General features: G+C 49.3%; 1 protein-coding gene across 4 annotated transcripts in view; it reads left to right on the forward strand.

Annotated features, from left to right (window-relative positions):
* The window catches only part of camk1b (calcium/calmodulin-dependent protein kinase Ib), a gene marked incomplete at its 3' end in the record, with an annotated part of 40651 nt that extends 40055 nt beyond the window's left edge, over positions 1-596 (forward strand). For all 4 annotated transcript variants that reach the window (XM_014030520.1, XM_014030521.1, XM_014030522.1 and 1 more), the window contains 2 exon segments: positions 24-132; positions 238-596. In XM_014030520.1, the coding sequence (XP_013885974.1) occupies positions 24-132; positions 238-278 (150 nt within the window).
* Positions 597-604: the final 8 nt, after the last annotated feature.

The following is a 604-nucleotide window of genomic DNA, read 5'->3' on the forward strand; positions in this document are numbered from 1 at the left end:
TATATATATATTCTCCTCTGCAGCAAGCGTTCAATGCTACAGCAGTGATCCGTCACATGAGGCGTCTCCAGCTGAGCACTGGCATCGAGGGGCCCAGCCCCACCCACCTGCTGATGCCAGAGGAAGATCCAGGTACCAGCTGGTATTTTTATCCATCAACGCAATCAATCAGTTTATGTTGAGTATGATGTTGAGTAAATCCAGCCCTAACAGAAAGCGTTTCTTCCTGTCTCTCAGAGGCACGCACCCTCCACTGCCACCAAAACAGCAGCGTGTGATAAGCAACCCGCTTCCTGTACGTATAGATCCCCAAATCACTTTCCAGTTTTAACTTCCTCAGTGGATCTAGAGGTACCACCATCTCCTCCTCCTTTATCTGGCTGGGAATACTGCGTCATTCCAACCTTTCGCCTGCAGGGGGAGCAAGACTGTCGAGCCTGGGAGGGAAGGAAGGAAAAAAAAAAGGGTTGAAAAGTAGGTGGACTTGATATTAACTGTGATGATGCACCAGAGCGGATTTTTTTCTTTTTTGAATGAGATGAAACCATGGAAGGAGGGGGCCACAACCTCCCCCACTTTTGTGTTGAGACACGGGGGGTGGTGG

The sequence above is a fragment of the Austrofundulus limnaeus genome, unplaced genomic scaffold, assembly GCF_001266775.1.
Source record: "Austrofundulus limnaeus strain Quisiro unplaced genomic scaffold, Austrofundulus_limnaeus-1.0 Scaffold1074, whole genome shotgun sequence".
Taxonomy (NCBI): domain Eukaryota; kingdom Metazoa; phylum Chordata; class Actinopteri; order Cyprinodontiformes; family Rivulidae; genus Austrofundulus; species Austrofundulus limnaeus.